At 39.7% G+C, this 24,160-nt stretch overlaps 1 protein-coding gene across 2 annotated transcripts in view; it reads right to left on the reverse strand.

Moving 5' to 3' along the window:
* Window positions 1-20,583, reverse strand: part of arid5b (AT-rich interaction domain 5B) — a 74,875-nt gene extending 54,292 nt beyond the window's left edge. Inside the window, exons 1-3 of one of the 2 annotated variants that reach the window (XM_086259083.1) lie at window positions 20,514-20,583; window positions 19,927-20,181; window positions 10,436-10,670 (exon numbers count right to left, since the gene is read on the reverse strand). In XM_086259083.1, the coding sequence (XP_086115209.1) occupies window positions 10,436-10,670; window positions 19,927-20,181; window positions 20,514-20,534 (511 nt within the window). In that variant the 5' untranslated portion in view covers window positions 20,535-20,583. The remainder of the gene's footprint in view (window positions 1-10,435; window positions 10,671-19,926; window positions 20,182-20,513) is intronic. The other variant, XM_086259084.1, reaches the window with a different exon arrangement.
* Window positions 20,584-24,160: the final 3,577 nt, after the last annotated feature.

Below are 24,160 nucleotides of genomic sequence, written 5' to 3' on the forward strand. Positions count from 1 at the left end.
TTTATATAAACAGCCTGTGCAGTTAAGCCAACTGGAACCCTTTTCAATAATTACATCCAGCACAATACTCAATTTACATTGCATTTATTTAGCTGGAGGATTTGACAATGTGGCAAAGAAAAGAGTGACATTAGCAGTAGATGATAACAACTAGAGCGGTGCGCTCCCCAAGGGGAGATGTTTTAGTCTGTGGCTTAGAGGGAGACTTTCCAGATAGCAATATGTCATTAAAAACCAGTGCCATCTGTTCACATTTCTTGTTTATGTGCTGTCATGGATATAAACCGTACTGAAGATACAAAAGCAAATCCGAGAAATGCAATCTGTAGGATTTTCTCTTGCATTCTTTGCTGTGCAATTAGTTGTGATTACACATTCCAGCAGCACCACAATAAAGAAAACAAGACCCACTAACAATTGTTTTCTCTCCACAAGCACTAATGATCTCTGTTTGAAGTTCCCAAGCTCAGTCCTACACAAACAGTTTTCACATAGCTGCTGTCTCATTCGCCTAACATACACAGTATCTGGCGAAACGAGCAGGTAATTTCTGATAAACTGCAGCCGTCTTGGCTCTAAACTCATTCATTCCAGATTACAGAACATGACCTCTGATGTGGCAAACCTCCATCCTGCGCTTTACTAACAGAGCTGTAATTACTGTAATGCAGCACATACAGTGTTTGTAGCTGCTTGTCTCACATTGCACAGGACTGATAAGAACTTCAGTGAAGAATATCTACCAGCTGTGATAACAAGTTTATGTGCACTGGTCATTCATGCCAAAAGGCTTCTTACTTCTCTCTGCTGTTTTTTTAAAATATTATTATTATGAAACAAGTCCAAAAGGAATCTAAAATGACAGTGCAAGATATTTTATTTGTTCTGTATAGTGTTGTACTTTGACTACAGTATAATGACAAAGTGTTTGACATGAAACGAAAACAACATGAATCAGAGATTCTTTGGCAAAGGCCTTTGTTGTCTAAGAAATAACTTGCTAAGTTAGTCTTCGTGATGCCTGACAACATGGGTGTGTCATACTTTGCTCTTCATGAGAGTCCAACACAGCTGTTTTTTCCCTTCCCATTCAGTAATTATCCTCAGCAATATAAATAAAATTTTGCACCTACTCTACAAGGCAGCAATTCTGTGACTAGGCTTTTGTTAACTTTAAATATTACCCTCTGACACTGTGAATGAAACAACAGCTTTCCCTGAGTTATGGCTGACGGGAAAATCGGGGAGGGGGGGAGGAGGGGCTGGCTGAATGCCTCTCATTTTGCCAAGTGCTCCTCGGGCCACCACATAACAAGGAAATGGACTGAAAGGTTGAGAAAGAAGACAGAGAAGCATCAATGATCTATTGTTTGCAGGGAGGGCACTGCATACAACTCCTCTGGCAGTTAATATATCAAAGAAAGCCAAACATACTACACCATCTGCAACGAGATATTTTGCAAATACACATTACGTCATCTGTAGTTCTTTGGCTTAATAAAAGCATTAAGAACAGCTATGTACCCAGGCAAGTATGTGTGACTATGCGCACACACTCCCACAGCTTCCAACAAAGGTCTGGAATCTATCAAAGCTTCCAAATTACAATTACCTTTCAAAGGAGGAAAAATGCATTACAGTACCTCTGTGCTGTGAAATGAACGCAAGGCTATAATCTATACTGTGTACTACAGTTTACACCCTTCAGCTTGGCTGTGCACCTGTGTTTAGTTCAGCCTTACACATTATGAAATATATTATGTGGATGTTGAGAAGCTGATCCGCAATCAGCAATGAAAGCTATTTTTACCTTGGCAAGGGTCTGACTCAAAGTGTTTTTCCAACACTCTAATGCTATGATACAAATAAATGGTTATTTAATGTTCACACACTCTCACATACTGTAGAAGTCAAGAAGCTATTATTATCATCGTTCTGCAGAGTTCAGTCTTATTAATTCACACACCTTCAAATCTTGAAAATAATGAGCCAAGTCTCTGGTATTATTAAGAGAGACAAGTGGAATTATTAAACTCGCATAACTTGGAAGCTCACAATAAACTGATAAAATCTGTGTTTAGTTTTGTAAGAACAACAGAAATGTCACTTAGGAAATATTTTATTACAGCATCAGATTTAATGTATCTCTGTTTTAATGATGATGCAAAAATCTGTTCATTTATCTTCAGATCAGACACAGATGTGCCTGTGCTGATAATTATATGTTATTATAAAGTAATTAACAAGAACTAATGAGGCAAAGGTAAAGTCCTTGAAAAAAGTTAGCAATTCCAGTTTGGAAACTTAGTAATGTCTGTTTGTCCATCCATCCATTCAGCTGCTCACAGGGTTATAGTCTTACATTTCTATATCATTACCACTGATATATTTCACTACTGTAACTGGTAATATGTATATAATATGCCAAAAAAAAGTCAAATTCTGGGCCAATACTGACACCCATATTTAAAAACAACAATTTGGCCAATAGGTGATCTTTTTTTCTGTTATATCATCGATTAATTTGCTTTTTGTTGCTCTTCATCAGACCATATTTGCCAATTATCCAGTGCAAAACGGATTGAATACAACAGATAAATATCAGCAGCCATCAGTAAATGGCATCTTATTTGCTGATAGCTTATACTGACGTTTGGCTAATATATCAGTGCATTAGCAGTCATTTACTGAATGATAAATAGTATTTTTGTGAGTAAATCTTACGATGTGCTTTGCCAAAACTATCATATACATAATCAAAAGGGAAAAAAGAAAATTTTCCCTGACTTGCAGCGAAGTAGAATCATCAAACAGTATAAATTTTAAACAGTTGAAACTAAAAGCAACTAAAATGCCTCAGATCTGCACTTCAGTGGAGAACTTAACACTGCTCATGTTGTAGGTTTGACTTTCAAGCCTTTTTAATAAGCACAACAGGGCGTCCAGAAGAGGACATGCATTCATAAAGCAGATGGACTGGCATGCTCATAAAAAATGCAGGGTTATTAATTGTACAATCTGTGATGTCTAGAAAGCCTACTGAGCAGCACCAAAAAAAACATCCATATCTATCTATCTGAAGGCAGAATGTGAGGCTGTCATGCAGAAAGAAACATATCGGGGGAGATGTACAAAAAACCTCAGCACTGAAATATTAATGCTGCCGTAATCCTTTAAATAGGCATCATATTACACATCATGTTTTGACATAGACTAATACAGAAATCTCTCTAAAAAGTCTGCTGGTTGGGTAACGCTTAAGTATGAGTCAGAGTAACTGGAACAGGCAGGCGATTTGCTTAAGAAAAGAAAGCAAATGTTTCTCAGTCAACACACAGCCTCAGATAAAGCCTCATTATCCATGTGATTTTAGAGCTTTCATAACAGCGAATCATTAAAAAGAATAATTTAATAATGAATCTATCAGGGAATTTGTCTTGGAGGCAGAGCTGCTAGCGCATTATGAAAGCACCTCACTCTGTTTCTGTCTATTTAAGATGCCTGGCAGAGGTCACATCAATAGCATCTCTGTTGTTCCAGACCTGACTAATGGAGAGAAGAGAGACACAACTGTTGTTTCAGACCTCCCTAATGGAGAGACGGAGCTCTTCATTTCCTCTGAGGCCATTCTCATTGTTTAACCATGCACCAGCCTTCAGCCCCCTTCATTGCATAAGCCAAAAAAACACATTATGTGACAATCCAGAAATAAAATAACACAAATTATTGATGAATATAGCTATCCAAAGAAGCTGAATTTGATTACGGCGTGAGCCATAACAGGATATGGCTCGACTGTTGGGTGGTCTCTTTCTCTTTCTCTCTCTTTCTCCCATTCAAATTCGAGGCATGCTCAAACATCTAATAGATTTTTCCACCCCAGCACACAATTTACTGCTTACAGATTTAGAATTCTCTGGCTTCCGGCCAGGCCACAGTCAGAAGGGAATTAATGATATGAGCACATCAGTGAGGAAAAACAGCTTGTGATTCTCTCTCCTACAGGTCTGGGCATAATGAAGAAGATACTGCCATAAACCCCCCAAAAGAAAAAAAAACATAGCAAAGGAGGAGAGAAGAAAACAGGAGGGGGTGAGAAAGGCACATAATCAATACAAACACTCCATTAAATTACTTCAAAAGAGATTTTGGACAGTTTCTAGAATTAGTTCTGCAGAGAAAAAAAAGCAGAAGGGGAAGCAAATATGTCTGAGGGGCGGAAAGCAAACAAGTGCAAACGATACAATCTGCCACATGCTCTGAACGGAGGAGTACAGTGGCAGTGTGTCTTACGAAAGCATGGCATTCTTTCTTTGCCTGAGTCACAACATACCATTACTCTTGTAACACCACAACCCAGTTGTCTTTATCTTTTTCAAGAAACTGCTTACTCCTTCCCACGTTGCAGTCGAAACATAAAACGCTTTCACGTGTGATAGTGACTCAGTGTCCCAAATATTGTTCTGTATTGTCACCAAGACAAATCAACCATGAGAAGACCGCATCTGTCTGTTTCCTTATCACAAGTCCCTACCCGCATAAACATTCTGTGACTCTGTGAACAGTCTCTTCTCTGAAAGAGGACAGAATCTACCCTCTACATCAAATTGAAATGTTCCGACTGAAATATTGTCAGGATATCAACTCGGGTATATGTGCCAAGCCTGGCATACAGATCAGATGTTGTATCGGAGGGAAATACAGCGGCTATATCCCCCGAGTGAGCGAGGCTGTAAAGATTCTTGGAAAAAAAAAGCCAGGTACGCGTGTCACGGGCCTATTACGCCTTCGAGATCAATCAGTGTAAGTGACAAAAGCGACATCGCTAAATACGCTCAACCACATGTCAGCATTTAGACTTAAAAGTGTGCCCGTGTCCTCCTTAGTGTGAAATTTCCTCTTTGTGTTACTGTCGATCTGCTGCAGCTCAATACAACTCAACGACATCAATGCAAAGAGGGCACCTTAAGTCATTCTGTGGGTCAAGACGACACAGAAAGGGAAAAATGTTTGGACATGACATGGGAAATTTGTCCAAATTTTCATGCTGTTAACATTTACTTAAAATAGCTTCATACACACTTAAAAATCACATCAGCAGTAACTGTCAGTTACTGAAGTTGAAGTGTCAGTTCTGAAGTTGCATTCTGACTGACATGTGAAGGTACAAGTGTCATTTCCTGTTTGCATAAACTGGTGTGTTGACTTTTTGTATAACAAGTTCCAAAACCAGTATTCATGCAAAGTAGCTTATCCTGTATGGAAATGATAGAACCATACATCATTTTTTAATTCAATTTTGTAGTGAAGGTTAGGTGTTTATCCGAGAGTTACGTGTTTGATTCTTAGCTTCTCTAATTCCCAAGCTGCCCTTGGGCAAGAAACTCCACTAGTGCATAGATGTGGAAAATATGTAGGTTCCTTTTAGACAAAAGCACCCTCCAAATGTATTTAACTTGAAACTGCATACATTATAAAGAAGGTCAGTTATGATTTAAGCATAGAGCTCACAATAACGTGCATTTTCATTCGAATCTGTTATGTGAAATTTGGACATTGACACACTTACTGGATAGAAACATTATTCAAAGAACTCTATTTGTGGCTTTTCATACAACAAAAAGTTGCATAATGAACATGAATTTCCTTGAATTCCAATAAGTGGCTTTCATTTCCATTACTAACTGAATATTGCATGAAAATGTTCTGCCAGATCCAATCCATCATTTGTTGGTTAAACATCAAAATTACAGCTTTGAGCAGCACTGCACATAGTATGTAGTATTTTTTTTTATAAAAAAATAGATGGAGTCATATAATTTTCATTTTTGTATGGTTGAATCTTCAAAGGTGTTAGAGCATAGAAACAGTATTTAAAAAAAGTCAAGGAGATGGGCGAATTCACCATCCCTGCAATTCACTCTATTTTTTTCTGCCAGCATGGTTCCTTTAGTCTCAGTGTTTTCTTGGAGAGCCCTGATCCCTCCAATTGCTGAGGGATGAACTGCCTACAGATCATACTATGGGTGAGGGCAGGAGTCATGAACACCATCTATGTTCTTTGAACGCAGGAGTCGCAAGCTATGACCTTGTATAATCCTCCACATCATCTCAGCTCACAATCTGTTCAGTGGCATCCACACCGAAGGCTTGAATTAAAGAAAGACAAGACAGAAAACCTATTGAGCTATTTTGTGAGCATGAGCCATTCTGTCTTTTTTTCTCCAATCCTTTATTATTTTTCTTCTACAGCACTCTGTGTCTCCCAGCACAAGCCTACAAACTGTATCAGCAGATACAGCTCTCAAACACTCGGCCTCGTAGTATACGACCAGAAACCAATTTCGGCAGGCAGCAATGAAAAAAAAAAAATGAGGCCAGTCCTCTAGGGAGAGATAGAGGGGCAGAATGTAAACTTCCCTGGCAAGCCATCCCTGGTGGATTGAACTGTAAAAAGAAGCTCTAATACCCACTCCAATACAAGATAAACTGAGTGGACAGTTTACATTACCCGATTAAGTGAATTACACCACAGATTACATAAGTACTGCGAAATACATTACATCACCCATGCAGACTTGCTATCTCTTTATCGTTAGTTAGGAATTTGAGTGAGACAAACACAGTTCAACACAACAATTTTTCAGGGCTGGAGATTCTTCAGAAAAAAACCACACAGTTCTTAAAACAGAACTGCAGATTGCCTCAAATCAAGTACTCCTGTATTTCCCTTTGCTATTTTGAGTTCAAGCGGGTTCACACTGATAACTCGGTGTGAGTGCACTAGTACACTGATGGTGGACTTACAATGGTCATAAAGTTGACTGACATTACATGCTTCTTACCCTCGGTGGGTAACCACTTTGGCTACGTACAAAGGCTTTCAATGGTGAGGCTAATGCAGTGCAGCAGGTCCAAGAAGGTAGGAGGAGCACTGCTGATAGGACTATCAAATAGACATCCAGATATATATGGTGCTTAGCCAAAACTGGACAGATTGTAAAGGTTCCACTGTACAGTATGTTTAAGCATGGGTCCATCTTGTGAAGCAATGCCCAGCTTTGTTTATAAAATACACGTTTTTCCCATGTATTTAATTTTAGCTGCAAAGATCTACACAACATTTTAGACTCCTAAAATAGGTGCCTTTTCTTAAAGTGGCGGTGGCAAGCTGGGAAATATATTATTTGTATTTCCTGACCTTGCTCTCTGTCATTTGTGGAAAATTCCCGTGAACATGTTGACTTTGACTACGCAACAATTTGTTTTTCAGCAAGTGTCTTATTGAGTAGTTTGTCCATGAGAGAGGGAACATAAGATTGAATGTGTTTGTTCAAGTATGTAAAAGATATCTGCACCAGGGGGTATCATAGAGTTGTTATATCTGCAAGAATGCTGCAGAAGATGATTTAAAACACACTGTGAACTCTATTATTTTTGGGGGGTTTTCTGTGTTACCCCAATGTCCACACTATAGATTAATGTATGAGTGTTCATTGGCTTGCTAAGCTGTAAACATTTAGAACATTTGGAGCTAACATTCAAATGCTGCAACTACCAACAGCTTACCAATACGTTCACTCTGACACAGTCAAATATCACCTATTATGCAATGAGGTACAAAGTGTACATTGTGTGCTACATGGAAGTGTAGTAATGGAAGTATTTGAGGAGAGACACAGTGTCAGAGCCAGAATAGATGTTTCTCGTTTTTCCAGTTTTGGTGCTGAGCTAAGAAGCTGCAGCAGCTTTAAATATAGCATAAAGATATTACCTAATTTTGACCTTCTTGGCTAAGAAAGTGACAAGGCATACATGTCAAAACTTAACTTTCAACAGATGACATTGTTAAAAGACCAAAGAAAGACACCCTGTTATTTCAGGTATGGCACTTTGTGAAACACTTGCTGGAATTTGAATTATGATACCAATAATTTCTCTGCCTTGAAGGTTTTGCAGAGCTGCCAACGGTGCAGGACTGCAGTAAAGGTCACTTGCTTCTAATTAATTACTTTACTTAATGTGGGCATCTTTTGTTACACTTTTTACGCATTTCTGAGGAGAGAATACAGTAGAGCTTTGTTCGCTTACCAAACCACAAAACCCAATGTAATACAGATGAAAACAAAAAAATGTCTTCCTGCTGCTTGAAACACATTTGTCTTTTATTTTTCACATGTTGCCTGTGAGACACAAATGCACAGCAGTGCACTTTATTCACGCTGGCAGCATGCCAGGAAAAGTTAGGATGCACACTTGGAAAAAAAAAAAAAAAAAAAGAAGTTTTCCTCGATAACAATGGCACACTTTATTGCTCTTTAGCTCACAATGCTTTTCTGTGCAGCTTGTGGTATTGCTGCAGTATCCTGTTATGAGGAACAATCCAATTCTTCTGACATAGTTACACATCAGCCTGAGAATAACAATCAGCAAATGCATCACTCAAGTTATAAAGAAGGCTGCCACTTCAGGCTAAAAGAATCTAAAAAAAAAAGAGAAGAAGAAGCGTGTAGAGTTGTATCATAAAAGCATTAGTTGGCTAAGAAAGCGAATGAGCGAACGTATTGTACAGAATTACAAGCATTCAGCTACAGGATGCTTTAAGGCTACTTTTATATCTGATCTGCTGCTGCTGTGGTATGAATATTTCATTTTGGTAGTCAGCAGCATTGCAGTGGCATATTTCATATTTCTCTCCCAAACTCTCTGCCTCTCTCATATTGTTAGACTGTCAACAACTGACACACGCCAAAGATATAGTGAACAAACAAACAAATGGATAAGTGAGCGCACACCACTGATTGTCGGTGTGTATCATGCGTGTGCATCTATGTGTGTATGTGTGTCGGAGTGTGTATGTGTGTCTCTGGTGCCCTGCCAGAGCCTGAGCCCGTTCTGCTGACTGGGCAGATTCTCTGGCGGAGTGTCCCATCGGAGTGACAAGTGCATTTAGAAACAGCCTGATGGAGTCATTAACGGCAGCGCTGCTCATTAGCAACACATGCACACACACATGCATTCACGCACACACAGAGGCAGGCTCTCAGTAGCAACAGCGTTATCATCAGGTTATTACACCAACAACAGTTAAATCTATAAATTCTAGACTATACCACACGTTTAAAGAAAATCCAAATAAGGAGCATAATACCATTTCAGAAGCAAGCTGACACATCTATTTATGAAAGCGAGCAATCATAGACACACACACGCGCCTGCAGGCACATTCACGCTATATTGATTACTGGAATAACAACAAAGCATTCATTATTGATCGCCTTGTCCTTTTTGCGTATGAGATTCAAGCAATGTCGAGTAATCAAGGGCATTACAGCATCACACAGAAACACAACAGCCTCTCTTCCCGGAAGATCCTGAGCAGAAAACACTACAAGAGTCATCAATAAATCACTATTTTCTACAGAAGAAAAAAAAGTATTTTTAAAGCCTGTAGCAGTTTTACTTCCATGTTGGCTTTAGGAATAAGATGGTTATTAAAAATTAATTATTAGAGGATCAGGAAGCTAAAAAATTCTGGCTTGCTTAAATCGCAAGGAAAGGCACTGGTGATCTGACAAGAAATACTGTAATTGATGGCATTTCAAGCATGTTTGCTATGCTATGTAAAACCATTATAAGCAGTATTTGGCATTGCATCACAGCCAAGTGAGGGAAAGGCAAATAAGTAGGAAAAGGCTTCAAAGGGAACATAATGTTCTTTCTGATTATTAGGCTCAAATGCCAGAGTTTCCTATCTGAATCAGATGAGTCATCTCCAGAGACATCCAGCTTTACGTTGGGGTTGATTCATGGGTAAGGCTGTAGTGAGAACCCAAGAGCCTGCTTCAAGAAACAAGCATTCACTGACACTTAATGGCACGGTGTACATGATGAATACACCAGACAGCCATTCAGATACACACAGCAATGATCCTTAAGGCTGCTGAGCTACACAGCCAATTATGATCTGAACTGATGGATAAGACAGTATCAGAGGTGCCTTATACTGCAGTTTGATGTAACTCAATTATTTATGACATTGCCAGCAGAATGATGTGATTTTTGCAGTGCAGTCTTTGTTGTTGTCACACTCAGAAAACAGAGCTGTAACACTGTAAGATGATAATATGTTGGCAAACACACTGCCATTACCTCTAGCCTGCTTGTATTAGTGTGATTCTTAGCTCATTATAGCGGGAGTAATTCCAACTATGCACTGATGAATTACTCCAGTCAAGACAACACTTGTTAAACCAACCAAAGGACAATAAACATATGATGATAAATGGTGAACATGGGACACAAATACATAAACATTCAACACAGCAGCCCAGAGAAAATGGAAAGATGACAGTAACCTTTTGGAATGAAGGAAAATAATAAAAATAACCTCATAAAAGGCTAAAAAGAAATTGAGGTCTCTGCCGGAGCTCACCTAGCTGTGCCCTCTCCCTCTGGACATCCTTGAAGTTGAGTCCACTGGTAAGGGTGCTCTCCCTGTAGCGGTGGAGGGCCTCCCTCCTCCCATTGGTCCCCAGCTCCCGGAGCACCGAGGGTTTCAACGGCTCGGCCTTGAGACTGTTGTCCCATCCTGAGAAGTCTGGTACCGTCCACTTCACCAGGTCCTCCAGTCGCACGATCACCTTCTCAGACAGCGCAATTACTTCGTGCTGAAAAGAGGCAGGAGCAGAATCACGTAGCGAGTTACATAAACGCAGCTGTGCCACGGAAATGGATCATCTAGTTCCACCACAATTTTATGGCTCTGAAATGGTTTTGTTGCATAGACACATAAACATTTCAAAACAGCACATCTCCAAGTATGCAGATGTGCTATTTTTAATAACCGAGACCAACAATAACCAACTGTGGTGTGTAAATAATTACACAACTTGGGTTTATGAGATTAGAAAACCTAAAACAAACACAAATAATTATAGAATACAGTACAGAAAACACATACAGGTTCAAAATTATACTTTTCTAAAAAAGAAAAACTCTCATAAAAGTGAAAGTGTTGCTCTGAAATATACTAACGTAAAAGTAGCGTCTTAAGTAAAGTATTGCACCACATCAGGTCCACTACTCAAACTAAGCTGAGCATAATCAGGGTCAAAGTTTGGGTAAAAAAAGAGAGGATTAAAATTAGACCAAAGATCAGAGTCGAAATGAGAGTTTATAGAATAAATAGGACACAACAGCTAAACGGCCTGTGTATAATCTCAATTTGTATGTGCATAAAGTAACGTTATGGCTTTGGATGCACCTTAATGTAAGTAAATTACCGCACCATGAATATGGATGATGTGGATGATTGCTGAATTGAATTTATGCCAGCAACTAAATCAATGTCATTGAGGACATAGGTGTTTTTGACTCTTTGATTAGCGTTTAGGAAGTCGGGCTCCTGATAATCACCGTGAATGTTAAGATTTTATGCTCTAAAATGACAAGACGCACTCAGTGGCTATGATTACACCTTCAAAGTGAAGAAGAGCAGTTGAAATGTAATTTGTTATACCGGGAATGTAATGAATGAAGAGGAAAACGCTGTAGCCACAGGTTTCTTCAGTGCACAGTAAAACTAATGTGGCACTGTCAGGAAACTATAAAATGTAAATTTATAGCAGTGACGCGCATGGTTGACACAGAGGCAACGTTTTGTGTACATACTTCAGTCTGCTCAGTTGGCTTGCTTAATAAGATTTGTTCTCCCGTCTGTGTGTGCTTCAACCTATTTTTTTCCTACGGTGGATTCAGCTCCTTTTAATAACTCTCATGCTCAAAAGAACTACAAGTCCAGAGGAGGGAAGGAAGCAGACATGCTTAAATGTGTTTCCATTTGAAGGGCTAATGGCTGAAGTGCTTGTTACCAACAGAATGGAGTGCTGTGCTGTAAGATGGCTATTACAGAAACAGGGAAATCTGGAGGACAGATGTGTACGGGCAGAAACGCAGACACACTGAGTAGGTCTCTGATGTTTACCTTGGTTATCTCCAATTTACCAGGCATCTGTCTGCCTGTACTTATTTCCCCTCAAAGAGCTGTCGACATTAAAATAACAGCCATTTATGTCATATCAATGTGTGTTGGCAGAGGGTGTGGACAAAATAAAGCTACACTTTAGAACAAATCCTTTCTTTGTGAATCTTTAAATGTTAAGATAAGCTGGTTTTTTTTTTAGCCATTTAATGTCGTATTTGTTTCGAGTTTGTCACCAAATTCCAGAAACATGCATATGGCTTTTGTGTGTTTCAGATTCTCCCTGAGTGCTCTGTCTATACAATTACCCATATTCAGTTCTCACATCATTGCAACTAAAGGCATATCAAATCCCAACCAGTTGGAGACAGTATTTCCTTATAAAGGAAAAGCCTGCGAGGGATAGCTTGATATAGCTGTGCCTCCCTCACTAAGTAGAAACATCAAACATGGGTTTTCGGTCTTCTTATAATGAGCTGTCTTCAGCTGTCAAGTGGTGGCGGGTGGTTGTAACCGGCTTTCCATGCAATGAAAAACTGACTGCTGTTTCTGCCTTCAGAAAAGCCGGCCATTTGAATAATGTAGAGCAACAGTAAATAGCATTCAGCCTGCAGCCAAAAACCACATTGTAGTGTATTTCTACAGAATTACCTACTATACTTTGATGCAATCTCTTGACAGCATATTGAGAAACAACATCATGAAATATTGCACTTGAACCCATTTACAGCTAAAATAATGCACTGAATGCTCAAACAGTCAAACGGCAGTAATTCAAGTCTCCCAATAGCACACCGGAGCATACACGCAGCTATATCAAACCTTAAAAACACACAGCCATTCCCTCTATATTAATCAGGTGAATGACATGGTGCCTTGTGTGACTGTCAACAGATGCTGTTTGGGGACTTGTTCGGCTTGAGAGCAAAACACAACAGGTGAGCGCAATTCAGGAGCTGTCAACACAGTCCAGAATATAATCAGTCTATGAACAGAGCTGCAGCCCTGAAAACAGGCTACATCCATTACTTTGCCATATAATGCCTTTCCTTTCCCTTCTGTACTTTGGCTGCACAACTTTACAGCAGCGAGTCTGTGAGCTGCAGCAGGAAGATGAATTTTGGCTTGTGGTTTGCATAAGTCATGATATTTGATTGAGAAATGTTTAGGTAAAGAGTTTGGTAATGTGCTGTGTTTCCGTAAAAGGCTTCTGAAAACCAGCCAAGTCCGTAAGTTGTTGAGAAATGATCAAAACAGCAGCATTGCACCAACCTCTTTTGCCCTTACACTGAGAAAAACACTGAACTGCAGCTACAACAAATGACTATTTCCTTCATGACTTTTAGCCTGGAGTCAAAGTGGCATTGCAAGAGAAAATATTTAAAGCTGGGCCCACTCAATATTTGATATCAAATTAAACTGAACATTGTTGATATTTTCGAATAAATATTAAACTCCTAGAAGTTGTGATGTCTCAGTTCTGAGTATATTCTGAGCTTCTTACACCACAGCAACAGAAACCTGAATAGTTTTCACACTACTGGGTCAAACGAGAAATTTAAAGGCACTGATCTAGCAACAGAAGAACCCCTCAGCTAGTCTGATTGAATATCATCAGACATGAGGGCAATGGTCAGTTTGTTGGGGGGCTATAACTGGTAGATATCCAGGCCAGGATCTGTACCATCCACTTGTTATTGTTTATGTATAATGATAGATCATAAAAAGCAAAATTGGGATCATCTGAAGAACCCCTGCATGCTATACCAAAGGCTTCTCAATAATGTGATTGTTCAAAGAAACCACAAATTTCCAGTATCAGTCAGTAAAATTGATTAAGAAAATAATGCGTAATAATAGGGGAAATGATGACTACAATAACTGCTAACCTACTTGCTAAACTGCTGTTGACTAACATTCTGTCAGCCCCATTAATTGACTAATTTTACTAAGATTAATCACTGTAGCAGCGTTGCAGGGGTCTTCTTCTCACTCCTCTGATTTGGGGCGTCTTGGGGCCCTGCTCCTCTGTAAATGCCGCCCATCCACACTGTGCTGTCATTTCGAGTTAGGCAGTTGATAGTTTAGCAAAGCGGCAGACACAGCCAGCAGGCCACTTGATAATATAGGTCAGAGGACTACAAGCCTGCAGCCACGAGGTGACACTCCACATCAGCAACACACCAAATAGCCTGGTGTCATTTCATTGACACTTCCGACACAGATGCATTAGAAGCATTTATACACAACACTAAATATCTTCATGTGTTGGCATAATTTTACTGTGGGTACATCAATAAGCCCATATAAACACAAACTGCTCCTTTTACGGTTGAGTTAAAATGCAAGATAACACATTAACAGCTCAGTGTTACAGCGTGGCTCCATACTTCTATCAATAATTTATGTTATTACTGCAGCAGCATGATATCTCCAAAAACATTACTGAGTGAATTTATTGCTATGACTGCACATAATGGACTGAAAGTAGAAAAAACAGCCTGCTGCTGCGAAACTGTAGATAACTCTGTTCCAGAAACCCATGACTCCAGCAATCTCATTGAAATTAAACTCGCTAAAATCCATATCATTCAATTTATATGGATGCAATAGTGTACTGGTGGCAAAACAGCACATAAGGGACATTCCCAATCCTATATTTGGTGATCCAATTACAAACAATGTACCCTGAAATATTCCATATCACTCCAAACAATTCCCTGTGAGAAATCCACGCCACTGTGCGCGAGCATTAAGGCAGACATTCCTGACTGTCAGCGTTCTGCGGCGGAGCATCTCATCGCTCAGACGGGACTTTCAGCTTGAGAGTCAAGGGGTGCATGCTCCCAGTTGGTGGGTATCTTTCTATACTATGGGCACACACGTACACATACACACAGTGCTCCTGTCATGCTGGGAAGGTTTCAGCCTGCTGCCTCGGAGAGGTCAGCACTGGAATTCCTAAGGCCAAAGGAGATTAGTAATTGAGTAATGGACATGGTGACATGGACAATGAAGAGACAGAGAGGGAGAAAGAGAGAAGTGGAAAAATTGAGAGAAAGAAGGAGAAAGAAAGAGAGAGAGAGGCTAGGAAACACAATATGAGTTCATTATCTATCTCCCCTCCCCATGACTGACCTTGGCTTCAGTGTCCCAAAACAAACTTATCTGGGAATTAAAGAGGAACTCAGGGGAGTAAGCCTGGAACAATTGAATTAGAATATTTTCTTTTTGAGACTGCCTAAAGACTACAAAGAGTTCAAAGCATTGCATTTAAAAGGTGACTGTACATTATGTACTACCACTTAATTGAAGCAGTTTATTCACATGCATAAATGTTGCTGTAATATCAGCAGGGTGCTGAACTCATCTTTTATTCACTGATTCCATTAAGCAACTTCACTTACATCGGCCAGGGTGATTTATGAACTTTGCATTCTTTTGCAGTTATAACGAAAGAGAGAAATAGCAAGATAAGAGGAGTTTTCAAAGCCTTACTGAAAGTGGGTGAGGCATCCATCATGTAAGGTGACACCACAAAAAAGCTGTGTCAGCTCCCTTGAATCGCTGCAGCTTTGTATCCTTGTATTTTAGCAAATGCGCACGCAAAAATAAATAAATAAATAAATAAATAAATAGAAATACAGAGAGACTGAATGCATGTTGATTCCACATGCTCCATCTAAGAGAGCGCAGTTAAGAATTAAAAATATTGGCTGGAGGATTTAAGCAAGAGCTTCCCATCTGTGGCTGCATTCTCCTCAAAGGTTATAATAACGATCCACTATAGCTGGGGGCGCTGGAGTCATGCATCAAGGCAAATGTTTGCCTGTTCAAGTGGTTAGTCAATGACAAAGTGGAAAAAACTGAACTAAAGAGCACCAAAAGTCTTCTGTGTGTTGACAAACAGGCTCCGCTGTAACATATCATTACTTTAGCCTGCAAAGACATTTGGTGAAAAGAATCAGAATCAGAATGTTTGCAGGGGTTTTTTATAGCCTTTGAAGTCCAGTGTATTACATTTTAAAGGTTTTAAATTACACTATCCTAAAAAGCTGGTAATAATTTACATGCTATTTCAGCAATGGTGAGGAATTCACTGGAGGGCAGTGTTCAGAGTTAATGACTTGTTCTGCGGCAGGAGGAGGCATATATGCGTGCACGCCACACATGCACACTAAACACATCCCCACTCCAACCCCCCCAACCCACCTCTAAATTCCTGCCATTGTTGTGTGAATGGGGAGATTTGCTATAATGCACACACTGGTCAAGGCAACAGAGCAGTATGGACGCACTCAAAGGATCACTGTAAAAATGTGCCATATCACATTTACACTCGAGTCATTCAGCAGAACGACCTTATCCATCAAAATGCTGGTCGCATATCTAAGCCACTTACACTTAACTCAACTAGCATCCCAGATGCTTGAATTACCCATTCAGGGTTTTTCCCTTAGGAAAAATCAAAGAAGCAGCAAATGAATACAATCTAATTTCCCTACAAGCTGGCTTTCCAAGCACTGAAACACATGCATGGACTACTGCCATGTACTGAAGAAATGGCTCTGGATGCATGCCAAAGTGTTTTCCACAGCAATCAATACTGGCCTACTGCTGCAGTCCCCAGCCTGTCAGTGTGTCTGTGTATGTGTATGTGTGTCTCTGTGTCTATGTGTGTGTATGTATGTGTGTGTGTGAGCCAAAGCCTTGTCAGCTAGAGGGACAGAATAGAGGAGAAGAGAGGTCAGATGAAATCAGAGGTGATGATAATAGCACATTAATATAACATGATCTAGAAATATTCTCTGCGGTTGTGACTTCCTATTAAGAGAACCTTGCTGTATTTGCACTAATGTGGGATATATAGTATAAGATAAGAATAAGCAATTAACCGCCTGAAGCAGCGTATACAATAAGTGGGTGTTGTGTGTGTGTGTGTGTGTGTGTGTGTGTGTGTGTGTGTGTGTGTGTGTGTGTGTGTGTGTGTGTGTGTGTGTGTGGTGAGCTGTTATCTACAACAGCTCTCTCCTGAAATAGGGAGTCCAAAAACAGAAAGTATTACAGCCGGTGAGCAGCACCAGCAAGAGAGGCAGGCCATTTGGAGTGAGAAGAAATAATGTGTCACTCAGTGAGTTTTAAAACACATGTGACTGCTTCGTTGGTGGCAGTTTGCAGGCAGACAAATAGAGCAGAGGCCCCAATAGAGGGTTTGTCATAATGGGTGAGCAACTCTACACAAAGCCTGTTTAAAGAGCAAGCTGAGCTCAACTGGTGGGGGTAAACACTGTTTGTCATGCTGTGATCCAATGAAAAATAAAGCTTCCTCTACATATGGACTTAATAATTAACTCAGCATAAATAGGTTAATAAATTTTTCCCTGGATCTGTTTATCAACCGTTCAGCAAATACGGGCGCCGAGAGTTACGCTTATTCGATGAATCATTATTTTTGTTTCCAGCCAAAGTTGAGTGGATTCAAAGCTGGCTGTGTTTAAAAGGAATTGACCTCCAACCCTTTGACAGAAGAAAAACAAGCACAGTAGGTCACGGGTTGGTTCCTCTTGTCACTGCACAGCACAGCAAAACATGACAAATACAGCGCAGGAGAGGCTGAGAGCAAACAAATACCTGAGAAATAACCAGGAAATTACATCATACCACAGCACTGAGAACACAAGTGAATCAGTAATCCAATTCTGGGGAATTGTTCAATATATGGCTGTTTTGATATCTTAAAACAAAGTCATGCCTTTTTGGTATTTGGAGGATATTGGCTTCAGGCTTAAGATAATAGTTATCTACAAGATACAAGGCATGATCTGTTGGAGAAAGAGAGCAAAGCAGCACCGACTGTCATAAGTCATACACTGATTCTGCTTTATGTTGTGTGAAAATATTCAAGAGTAAATCTCACATGATCTGAGAGTGAATGTTATAAATTGTGGCTTTACCTCATGATGTTGCCCGTGCTCATTTAACACCAAAACCTTGTGAAAACAACACACTTCCTGAGAACTGCAAGTTATCAAGTTCATATCTGCATGAGTCACTGGGCTAATTTGAACCCCTGATTTTCAGCCAGTCAATTACAGATTTAGAGTCAGCGTGGCTCCACAGTCATTAATCTGTCTTTATACACCACTTTTCAGCGCAGCTAAAAATGAACTTCTCTCTAATGTTTACCTTTTCACACATACATCACTCAGACGCAGAGTTTAGCAGCCGATGAGTTTTAATGTCATAGCTTTATTGTCAGACTGGCTTGCCCTTCCTGTTTGTTTTTTGGATTACGGCTTGCCTCTGTAAGCACTCCTAGCTGACTCATGCGGTGCAGATTAGTGTTATGGGGCAAAGTCAGCGAGAATCTGAATGGGCTCTGTGAAGGTCATAAACTGACTTGAAGTTGTCAGGGCAATTTCCACTCTGTAATATACAGTAAGTAGTCCGATTTGCTGAGAGTGGAGTGTTTGACAAGTCCTTTAATTGAGGTCAGCCTGGAGGCACCTACATTGCACTTAAACATATCAGCCCTCTTCTATAATCATTACAATGCCTTGTTTATGCATAGAGACTGCTTTTTATTTCTGCTGTGACTTCTCTTATCCTGCACTTTTTCATATATATGACAAATATGAGGTTTCATTTGCACTGCCAGGACACACCTTCTGGTAGTTAAGTATCATATTTTCCAGATATGATGTCCAGTGGAGTGGAATGTAAGCACTTTGCAATGCAAATAAGTCTTTGGGAAAGGGGCGGGGAAGACACGTCGTTGCGCAAGCGTTGCCTTAGAATCAGCAATGCATGCACTCGAAGTAATTACTAAATAATTGCAGCGTGCTAAAGACTAACGCGAGGGGATTTCGGGAGATGATACCAGTTCATACAAGAATGATAGTTTGTCTAAAGCGCTGCCCATAAATAGCCACCTTTTTCATGAAAGGGAAATGTGATAGGCACTCTATTACTCAAGAGGAAAGAATGTAAGTAAACCTTCAGCGGAAGAGTCAAGTACAAACACGGCTTTGTCCTTCCCTATAAACAATATATGAGCACCAGAGGGTGATTTCAATGCAGCCGCAAGTGATCAAAAGCACATAGCAGTAATTAAAGTGCTGCGGTCGTATCAGGGAAAAAAACAACACATCATTTGTTTTACAGCCGGTTAGAAAAACTCAATAATCAGACTAATGCCATTCAGTGCAGCGATGTAACCGGATCACAAGCGCCACATATGGCCACAGCCAATTATAACTATTGCTTTTCTGTGCCAACAACAGCGTAATTCAACACACAGAGGTTTTAAGTGCAATATCACATTATTAAGGATGGAAATGCTCACATGGAAAATTATGCAAAACGCGGAGAGTAGCTAAAACGTGTCAGCGCTGGCTTTTTGCTCTGCCACGCTTTATGACTCGCTCTACTTCTTTCAACATCAGGCTGCATTACAAAATATCTAATAACTATCGTAGCGACCGATCTGAGCCAGTTTGATCCCATGCATTCATTACCGTTTCGCAATTTCCGCCCATATGTCTGCGCTTGACACGCTTTACCCAGAAATGAAATGACAGAGCCCAGGCGCAGGATTGTTGCGGATTTTCCCCTTTATAACACAATTAACCCCACAGAGCGCAGCGGCAGCCTTATTGAGCGCAGCTGGACAAGTGCACATTCAGCAGTTGACACCACAATAGACAAACAGACTAAAAGTAAAACTAGTGGAAAAAGAAAATACCGCTGTAGGTCAGTCCTTTTACTGCTCGCATCAATCATTGTCAGTAACAGTGCCTGTGTTTATAAATGCCCGTGTCACCGGAGACATCCAATGCCAACTCTTAATGCGGTAAAGATGTTAAATTAAATCCTCCCGAACGAGGTGGACTAAAAACACCAAAAAAATTCACAATTATTCATCAGACGATTAATATTCCTACCTCTCCATGAGTGACTGTGCGTCCCTGGGGAGTATCCTCGGGTAGAAAATAAAGTTTGGAGCTTGATAAAAGTTGTTTGCTTGTTCTTTCTTCCCAGAGCAGCTGAAGCTCCGCTATGCAAATAGGATCCTCCGGTTTGCATCTGACGAAGAAAAAGTCTCCGAGAGACAGGATTCTCGGTTTGGCGTCCCGGTTAAATTTAAAGGCTTTATAGAATATATATGGTCCATGTAAACCGCAAGACGAGCCCACCCACTGTAGAGGGGAAAAAAAGGCAAACAGGGAAATATTTACATTGCTTATCAACTCGTTTTCGTAAACAATTTGTAACAAGGCGAAAAAAAACATTTCTAATGTCCCTGCGTTATTACGCATAGTTGGCTAATATCAAATTAGGATCTCTCCGTCTTAAGCAAACAATTAGTATCATGTAACTATTTTTAGATGGTCAACATATTCACAGATGTAGTCATACAAATGCTGTATGTTTAAAGTTTTGTGGATAGGAACATGAGGATACTTTAGAGCAGGTGGCGTTTAGCGCAATGCGAAAATAAAACAAATCGACGGTTGATATCAAACGTTACCTTCAGTGAGTTCGGCTCCATCTCGACGTTATGAATTGATTAAACTCAACACGCTCTCCAAACTTGCTGGCTTGAATGGATTGGCAAGGTCCTGAAAGGGACGTATTTTTCTAGAGTTTAAAACATGGCGTTTCCGTCGTTGAAGCGACACCGAAAAAATATGTTTTCAATTAAATACGCCGCGAGAAACATCGCCCATATTTGTATTCTAATCCGATTAAGAAAATATTTTATAGTGGCCTTTTCGGCACATTTCTATTATTCGCGACCGCTTATTTAGGTAAAATATTAAAGTCCAACTCAAATATTTAAAACAAAATCACTCAGCTATGAAACATAACTGTAAATAGAAAAATAAAAAACAGGATCTGAGCAAAATATTCTGCCCACAGAAGCTGACTTTGTGCCATTATTCTGCGTTTAAGGGCTTTTACGAGACTATGTATCTTCCAGGACTTCTGTAAACGACGTTCAGTATGAAAGCACATTTCTCAGAGTAATGACACTGAAGCGCTCGCTGTGGATGCCTTCAAGAAACAATGTTACATGAAAGTTAATAGGGCTATCAAATGATTCCTCAAAAGGCAGTGTAGGACCCGTGAGGTGCTTTTGCTTTGAGCGGAACTTGGTATGCGCTATGGCTCAGGCTCGAGCAGTGGGTTTAATGCTGGAAATAATGCCCTTTATATATTTTGAAACGAGCATTTGAAAAGACAAAAAAAAAAAAAATTGGCCGAGTTAGAAAGCGGGGCGTCACGAGACAGAATCCACGAGGCGGTCCTTTCTCCGTACATAAATCATATTCAAACGCTAACCTGACCTTGTGCAGACAGCTGGATATGTGTTTGACACAGGTTAACATATCTGAACGATTAAAGTCTCTTATAATTACGTTGATGAATATTTATCATTTTAAACAGTCGGGGATTGCAACCGATGTAAGGAAACCAGTATTAGCTTGTGAATTATTAATAACAGCTATGTTATTCATACCAAGTTACACAAACTTCTCGGTTTCTATTTACATCTGCGGACTCATTGTCCTTTGAGTCCCCGCTGTCTGAATGTGTCAGCTCTATTTTATCGGCTGTCTGGAATTATTCGTATATTCAAAAGTACCGACTGAGTCCACAGCGCTGTGCTGTTCCTCCACCGTCATCCACCCTTTGCCCTGCATTTATCCACCACTCAGATCTCAGACCATGCAACAGCAACACAGGCCTACTTCTGACACCAGCTATTTCAAGCAATATTACGCAATGCGCCTTTTTTTCCAGAAATGATGGGCAGAGAATACAGGCGCATTGATTTCCACCCAGCAAAGTGTATTTATGTCTTCTTAACTGACATGTTGTGTTGTTCTAGTTAAATGAATGCCTGCCTGGTGTTTATCTTAAAGACATACAGAAAGTGATGAAGAATTAGTGGCATCAGGGCTGAAAGATGGTAATTTCCTCCTATTATCCCCCCCCCCCCCCCCCCCCACTACCCTGCATTCAAAGAAAAGACAGGACGTTATGCATTAATACAAAAATAGCTGAGGCAATGTTCTGTGACACTCAGATATTTTAAGTACCAGTTTAGAGCAAAAGGTGGATTACACAGAGGCCCATTGTCTTACATGTGGCTGCAGCAGTGTTGGGATTCCTGCAGTGAATCCAATATAAACCGCAGCTCTTAGTGTTATCTTTCCTGATTTCTCCCACAGCCATTTCAGTTGCTGAATCAATGGGGTTGCATTGTTAATGGCAGCCAGCATAATGAAGTCCTTGGTTAATCAATGGCACCACTCGAGCTCTTATCTGGCAATTGCAAGTGTTTTCTTGTCAACAGCTAGAGCCCAGCGCGAGTGCAACATTATTATGCAGATATTGGTGTGAATGAAGCTTCACGTTGAGAGTCTTTTTTGAAAGTAAATGAAAACAGTATGCAGAAAGAGAGAGAGGTACTGGTTAAATATGATAATATATATCAATATATGGGACATCTTAAAATTTTGCAGTAGCAGATGCGGCACAATTCGCTGGAAATCAAAGTTTACAATGTCATCTGCCTCGCTTTATATCAACTTTGTGACGAGATGAGATTTAATAATGGGAATCTGTAAGAGATATTTTTATGCAGTAGTTTAGTGAGTGAACTTGAAACACGGAGAATGGATGGATGGTTAAGATTGGAAAGAATAAGCATCCTCAAAAACTTTCCACAAATAAGTAGTATGAGGAACATGCAATGCATCATTCTGAACACCGAATATTCTCTGGAAAAAACAAAACTATGAGCTCACAAAGAAGCCTGAAACCCTATTGAAAAATGTTCACAAATGAACTCACTAAAAGGCCTTATTTTGGGAAATAAAATGAGAAGCTGGATGAATATGTAGCTCTGGACAGCTACCTTGCTATTTGTTGCCTGTAACAAGAACATACTGTACTAGATACCTGTTAAAGGGGTGAACGCTTCCTTTTTCCTCAGCACAGGTGTTCCGCATTCACTATAATGAGCCAGCCTCAGTGGGGAGCCACAAATGTGGTTGGAGAGCCACCTCAAAGTAAAGTGAGGTTACAATTTTAACCATGGCAAAGCAATACCACACCAATAGAAAAAAATAGGACATATAATTTCAACCACATGTTGACCTGTCTCACTAATGAATGTGACATTTTTTTTAGAATAGCTCAAGCAACATTAAAGAGAGATTAAATCAGTATTGTGGTGAACCCATCCAGAAGAGAAGTGAATAAAAGTGTATTTTCCAGCAGTATACTAACAAAAAACACCCTGTTTTAAAAGTAGGCAGTGCTTTTTTTAATCCTTTCATAAATCCAATCACGCAAATCCAATCCAATAAAGCATTTACTATTAATGCATGGGAGAAAAAACAAAACAGAGCTAGCTTTTTAGCGCCTTTAAGTTAATTTTCTTAGTCTTCCTTTCCTGCTTTTGTTTTATTTTCAACAACACCAAGTAGGCAACTTGTCTTCAGAGTTAAAAACAAAAACAAAAACAAAAAAACCAAAACAAAACAAAACAAAACAAAACCCTAGAATAAATCCATTGTGCTCCACTTGCTCAGAATCAGGAGGCAGGCATATAAAGTTAAAGAAATAATAATAAAGAAGGTAGTGGATGAACATGGGAACTAAAAATGTAATTGTTTCCACCAGGAGTTGGTAGAGACCAAAGACAGAGCTAAAATGAAAAGAAATACATGACTTACATTCACCAGATATTCAAACGCTACCCTGAATGTATGCAAAATGAATGCTAATGTTGGACATCACCTGGAAACTATAATGTTGCAAAAGGATCCCAATACATTTAGATGCAATTAGTATACATCATAGACTTGTTTCTTTTGCCCCCAAGTGGCCAGAAAAGGTTCTGCATATTCAAATTTGGTTTTTGATCATTATTACAGTTATTAGCAACAATTACCACTGTACATTCATCAATGCACCTAAAATGTCATAAAAATGCTTTTAATTTTACTGACAAATGTAGGTGAAGTAATACTGGATTTATCCCAACTGTGTACGTTTAGACCCAGAATAATCGAATAATATAATACTATTTAATAGAGCACTTTTATTTCTGGACATTTGCTGTGATTGGGTAGATTTTATTTCTAGAAATTATATAAAATT

This window comes from Aulonocara sp. 'chitande type north' Nkhata Bay, linkage group LG13, assembly GCF_057382095.1.
Source record: "Aulonocara sp. 'chitande type north' Nkhata Bay isolate Kocher_YH1m ecotype deep benthic linkage group LG13, A_spYH_male_GT1.1, whole genome shotgun sequence".
Taxonomy (NCBI): Eukaryota; Metazoa; Chordata; class Actinopteri; order Cichliformes; family Cichlidae; genus Aulonocara; species Aulonocara sp. 'chitande type north' Nkhata Bay.